We start from the raw sequence: 6,659 nt of genomic DNA on the forward strand, positions 1-6,659 counted from the left end.
CAGCCCTGCCTTCCAACCACCAGCCCCTTGATTTGTATCTGTCTTTCTCAGGGCACAGACCGTATAAGTCTGCCCAGCACTAACCCCGCCTCCCAACCACCAGCCCTTATACTAGTATAGGAGAAAAAAATAACGTGATTTTTTTTTTCATTATAAATAATTTCTGTAAGCTGTTACAGCTCCAGTATACCCAGTGCAAAATAAGACAGCAGATGTAAATTCTCAAATTGGACATATTCCAGACACTAAAATGAAAATAAAATGATTTTTTCTACCTTTGTTGTCTGGTGACTTTGTTTTTCTGATCATGTTGATTCTGCTGCTATCTGTCCTCTTAACTCCATTTCCAGGGCTTCCTTTCCATTTATTTCTTTACTTTCCTCCTTTCTTCTTCATTTCTTGCACTACATCCGTAAGTAAAAGCTGGGTCCTACGCAGACTTGACTGTCCAGTGGATCCAGCTTCTGCCTATTTTCTACATCCATGTGTAGTTTTTCTCCTCTCTTCCTTTTCCCTCATCTCATCTCCTTCCTCACTCTTCCCTCACCTCCATCCATGTCCAGCATTTCTTCTCTCTCCCTTCCCTCTCCTCCATCCACCCATGTCTAGCAGCCCTCCTCTCCCCTGCCCTCCATCCACCCATGTTCAGAGACCCCCCCGTCCCCCCTGCCCTCCACCCATGTCCAGCAACCCCCCTCTCCCCCCTGCCATCCACCCATGTCCAGCGATTCTCTCTTCCCCCTGCCATCCACCCATGTCCAGCTACCCCCCCTGTCATACACCCATGTCCAGTGACCCCCGTCCCCCCTGCCATCCACCCATATCCAGTGATTCTCTCTTCCCCCTGCCATCCGCCCACGTCCAGCAACCCTTCTTTACCCCCTGCCCTCCCCTGCCATCCACCCATGCCCAGCAACCCCTTCCCCCCTGCCATCCACCCATGTCCAGCAACCCCCCCGTCCCCCCTGCCATCCACCCATGTCCAGCGATTCTCTCCTCCCCCTGCCATCCACCCATGTCCAGCGACCTGTCCCCCCTGCCCTCCCCTGCCATCCACCCATGTCCAGAACCCCCCATCCCCCCTGCCATCCACCCATGTCCAGCGACCCCCCCGTCCCCCCCTGCCATCCACCCATGTCCAGCGATTCTCTCTTCCCCCTGCCATCCTCCCATGTCCAGCGACCCTCCAGTCCCCCCTGCACTCCCCTGCCATCCACCCATGTCCAGCAACCCCCCTGTCCCCCCTGCCATCCACCCATGTCCAGCAACCCCCCTGTCCCCCTGCCATCCACCCATGTCCAGCGATTCTGTTCCCCCTGCCATCCACACATGTCCAATGACCCTCCTTGTCCCCCCTGCCCTCCCCTGCCATCCACCCATGTCCAGCAACCTCACCGTCCCCCCTGCCCTCCAACCCATGTCCAGCGACTCTCCTCGTTTCCCTGCTCCCCCTCCCTCCAGCCACCTATACCCATCTGAGCCCCCCTCCCCGACCCAGTCCCCACCTGCCTACCAGGTCCGTGCCGACGACCATCTTCTCCTGCCACCCGGCACCGTGACCCAGCCTTTAAAAAAATCTACGAAGCGGCGGAGCAGTGCCTCGCGTCTGCCTGTAAAAGAAGAAAAATCGCCTCGTCGGCCGGCCTTCCCTCACTGTGTTCCGCCCTTGCGGAAATAGGAAGTTACGTCAGAGGGCGGGACACAGTGAGGGAAGGCCGACCGACGAGGCGATTTTTCTTCTTTTACAGGCAGACGCGAGGCACCGCTCCACCGCTTCGTAGATTTTTTTAAAGGCTGGGTCACGGTGGCAGGAGAAGAGGGTCGTTGGCATGGAGCTGGTAGGCAGGTGGGGGGGGGGGGGGACTAGGTCGGGGAGGTGACCTACAAAAAAAGGTGCCGGTACGCCGTGGTTCCAACCACATACGTAGGTTTCCAGTAAAGTAGGCTTCCAAAATAAATCAGGCTTCCAATAAAGCAGGTAAATGAAGCAGGGTTCCAAATACATCAGGCTTTCAATAAAGCAGGTTTACAAATGCATCAGGCTTTCAATAAAGCAGGTTTCACTCACCTCCATAGCCGCCGAGAGGAGGGGGGCAGGGGGGACAAAATTCCCCAGGCCCAGGCCTCCAAGGGGGGCCCGGCGCTGCAGTCACACCCGCCCTCCTTCGTCGACCGTCTGCCCCCTGCATTGGAATCGCAGTCTCACCTCCATGAAAGCAGCGCTGTAGGCAGCAGAACGCCTCCCTTCGGCCCTCCTTCCCTCCCTGTGTCCCGCCCTCGTCTGACGTAACTTCCATGAGGGCGGGACACAAGGAGGGAGGAGGGCCGAAGGGAGGCGTTTTGCTGCCTGCAGCGCTGCTTTCATGGAGGTGAGACTGTGACTTCAATGCAGGGGGCCCAGCCCAGTGGCGGACGGAGGGGGGAAGCGGTGGTGACATAGGGGGGGGGTGAAGGGGGGAGCGGTGGCAACCTCAGGGGTAAAGGGGGGAGCAGTGGCTGCAGTGATCTTGGGGGGGGAGCGGTGGCAACCTCAGGGGGGGGTGGAGGGAGAGCGGCGGCAGTGGGGGTGGGGCGGCGAGGGTGGCAGGGGCGGGGCCCCGGGGGCGGCCTTGCCCCAGGCCCGGCCCAGTCTCTCGGCGGCCCTGCTCACCTCCAACACCCTTCCAAACCCTCAGGAACTGGCCATCCCTACCTTGGAACTCTCCCACTCCATAGAGGCTTCTCCCCCCTCCTGGGATTCCTCTCCCCTCTGATCTACCCCTCCTTCCATATAATCCATCCAATCATCATTTTCCCTCTCCATGGGCCCCTCTCTATTCCAGCTGGGCCGCATTGTATATTGATTGCGTATCCAGGGGAACTGAGATTCTTCCCTCCACCTCCCCCTAGTGGGGGATGAAATTATAGGCTCAGCCTGGCTATCCCCCTTGCTCCCTCTGCTGGAGCTGGGAATCCATTCCCTTGTTTCCAGATTACTCTCTGCCTCCCTCCTTGCAATGGCTTCTGGTACTTGTATTTCAGGGTCTAAATGCTTCATCCCAGCCACCCTGGCAGTAGCCTTGTCAGAATATGTAACATTTTTTATATATGTATTGTTTTTTTTATATATGTATTGAATTCTTATATATTTTCCTTTCAAAGATATGTTCTTTTATGACATTGGTGATTTTGATTGATATTTTGTAAACACCTTGTTTCATAAACTCCTGAGGAAGGCGCGTGGTAGCGCCGAAACACAGCTGTGTTGAATCGAGTCTTTTTCATTTTTCTTGCAATAAAGAATTGATTCTGAACAGATGTCTCTTCAGGTGTTTCAGAAGAGCCTACCCTTCCTACTTCTTGCTTCTGCTCCTTTTTCTGGAGCCATATGGTAACCCTATGGGAGGGAAGAATGTCATGCTTGCTCCAAGAGAGGGGAGGGAAGGAGGGGGAATCATAAGAGGTGGCATGTTCCGAGGGGTGGTGTTATGTGGGAGGGAGAGGGATGGCAGCAAATAATGCCATGAACTAAAGGGGGATTGGAAGAGGTGGCATGTTCCAAGGGGGGGGGGGGGTATTATGTGGGAGGGAAAGGGATGGCAGCAAGTAATGCTATGACCTAAAGTTAACCAGGCACCAGCCGATATCCAGACTGATGCCTGATTCACTTTGCCACATAAAGTTAGGACAGCCTTTTTCTGTCCTAGCTTTATGTGATTGCTCAGCCAATTAGCAGACTGAAAATCTCAGCTATCTGGCTAGCTGTCTGCACAGCCCTAACTCCGCCTCCACACCACCACAAACTAGCCTATTTCAGCATGGTCGGTTAAAGAGGATATTCAGCAGCACTATCCGGTTAAGTGCCACTGAATATCCCCGGTTAGCCCAGACATGCAATTTAAATGGCCAGGAGCCTCTACTGGCCATTTAAATCACTTTGAATATAGACCCTGCTATGTTTAAATATATTTTACATTTTGTTCAAGAACATGTACTAATCTGAAAACCAGTCCTTTTTGCAGGTCTGTTGGACTGGAGTTATATACCCCTGGGATAACATGGTTTACCATCCTGTCATGTCCACAACAGGCAATATTGCTTACCGGTGTATCCTGAGATATAGGTTTCTACGTGCCTCTGATCTGTCTTCAGTGGAAAGCTTTGGTTAGTGCTGCTGGTAATTCCATTATTCCCCATGCTGCTGTGGAGTGGCAATGTGCTTATTGGTGCCAGCACTGAGTGAGGGCTTTTTACCACGCTGGGGTCTGTCAGCAAACGGTTTGTTGTTTTACCATAGGTGTTTCCTGTCTGGTAACGCAACTGGGGGCAGAAGCCGGCATATCTGAGAAGAATGTATACACAGAAATATTTCAGATAGAAGTGCATTTATCACTGGGGATTCAATTGAAAAACTATCATTAAATACATAGGACATGCCATAATGGGTCAGGTCAGTGGTCCATTGAGCTCAGCATCCTGTATGTGACATTGGCCAATCCAGGTCATTTGATATACCCAGAAGATCTCTTCACTATTGCATACCCTGGAGGTAGGTGTCGATTTTCCATGCATGCCTAGTGTTCATAAATTTGGACTCCAGAAACTTTTCCAAACTGTTTTTAAAATGCTGTTAATACTATTAAGATCCATTCCACAATAGTTGAGCCTTTCTGAATTTTCTACTTCCTGGTTATCATCACTCCAGCCATAAGGAGAAAATGGCTATTGAGTCTTCTATCTATTATTTATCCCTTATTCTTACAACCCCGGTAGATAGATTTTAAGATCCAACAGTGTATTCATGCTCATAATTACCTGCTGTTGTACATTTTTCCAGTAGGTTTGAATTTTATCAACTCCCACCACATACAGTCCTCATCTTACATCCTGCCTTCTAGAGGATAGACTGGATTTTACTTCTTGAATATATTCACAGGTTTTTATGTTTCAAATACGCTTGATAAAGATTTTAATATTAATTTATACTTCTAAAGTAAAATTCTTTTCAAAACCTCTCTTGGCCTGCCTTATTACATTTTTACATCCAACTTGCCAGTGCTTGCAATCATCTCTGTTTTCTTCATTAGGGTCTGCTTTCCATTTTCTGAATGACACTCATTTTTGACTTTCATTGCCTCTTCCACCTCACCATTAAACTATGTCAGCCATTGTTTGTCACTGCCTCTTCCACCTCATCGTTAAATTCTTTCAGCCATTGTTTGGCCTTTTTTCCACCTTCTTTTTTAAACAAATGGAATATGTTATTTCTGGGCCTCCAAAATGGTCTTGTATATAATCTCCAAGCATCATGCAAATTTTTCTACCACTCCTTTTAATTTTTCTCTGAAAAATTTTTCTCATTTTATAATAGTATCCCTTTTAATTATTAAGTACTACAGCAGTAATTTGTTTAGAATCTTCATTCAAGTGACGACAAATTTTACTACATTTTGATCAATAATAGACTGGCCAATAATACCTTTTGCACCAGATCCTACATGCCATTAAGGACTAGATCTAAAATAGTTTAATCTCTGATCAGATCCTGGATTAACTGTTCCATAAACCAGTCAACTAAGGCATCTAGAAAATTCCTTGGCAAGTCCCAATAAGACATTTACCCAATCAATATTGGGTTAATTGAAATCTGAACTATCAAAAATAACTGGCTCAAAGGGCTCCTTTTTACTAAGCCATGCTAGTAATTCCCACATTGCAAATGTGACAAAGCCCATTCAATTCCTATGGGATTCATCACATTTGCCACACCAGGAATCACTAGCATGGTTTAGTAAAAGGGGCCCTAATTGCTTAAAAATTAGTGAAAAAAAGACCTTGGAACAACATTAGCACCACAGACATGTTATCCTGATCTAAAGTGGTACTATCTAATCATCAGTCAAAGAAAGAACTCTACCATCAAAAATCTCTGCAAGAAAGGGATACAAATATGAGAACAAAAAGCCTAAAACCACAAAAACTGGTAACAATAAGTGTTGGTGCCAGGCAAAATGATTGAAGATATACTAAAAAAAACAGAGGACCATTATAATTCAAAAGATCTGTGTTTCTAACTGTGATACTTATGATCATTAATTAGTTTCTTTGAAAATTTGTGGGGGCTGAGTGCCAATATTTCTGCTAAAAATTTCAATAAACTCCTAAATGCAGGAGCATAAAACATGGAAGGCAATGAGGCAAATTTAAAACAGGGAAAAAAAGATAATTTTCAGCGCTAAGCTCATAAATTAGACTTATAAATCTAAGCAAATGAATGGCAGGGCTAAATTTATATATAAAAAAAGAGAGGGAACAAAGTACAAACTAAAGTCCAAACAAAAAAAAAAACAGCACCACGGGCCTTTAAAAATGGAACACAGTTCTTTAATGAATGAGCCTTGACAAAAAGACCCGACACGGGCCGTGTTTCGGTGACTAGCACCTGCGTCAGGGGTCACAGTGATGACGTGAAAACTTGGGGAATAACTCGAATATATTCCTCTACAATATATTATTCCTTACCCCACGTCTCATGTAGTAAAAGCTACAAAGCACCAAGGCACTTTCACTTTCTGTATCACCGAAACACGGCCCGTGTCGGGTCTTTTTGTCAAGGCTCATTCATTAAAGAACTGTGTTCCATTTTTAAAGGCCCGTGGTGCTGTTTTTTTTTTTTTTGT

At 47.6% G+C, this 6,659-nt stretch overlaps 1 protein-coding gene across 1 annotated transcript in view; it reads right to left on the reverse strand.

Annotated features, from left to right (window-relative positions):
* Positions 1 to 5,111, reverse strand: part of LOC115472507 (protein FAM166A-like) — a 431,767-nt gene extending 426,656 nt beyond the window's left edge. Inside the window, exons 1-2 of the mRNA XM_030206797.1 lie at positions 5,014 to 5,111; positions 4,083 to 4,321 (exon numbers count right to left, since the gene is read on the reverse strand). Coding sequence (XP_030062657.1) covers positions 4,083 to 4,321; positions 5,014 to 5,111 — 337 coding nt within the window. The remainder of the gene's footprint in view (positions 1 to 4,082; positions 4,322 to 5,013) is intronic.
* Between the last annotated feature and the right edge of the window lie 1,548 nt (positions 5,112 to 6,659).

Source organism: Microcaecilia unicolor, chromosome 6 (genome assembly GCF_901765095.1).
Source record: "Microcaecilia unicolor chromosome 6, aMicUni1.1, whole genome shotgun sequence".
Lineage (NCBI taxonomy): Eukaryota > Metazoa > Chordata > Amphibia > Gymnophiona > Siphonopidae > Microcaecilia > Microcaecilia unicolor.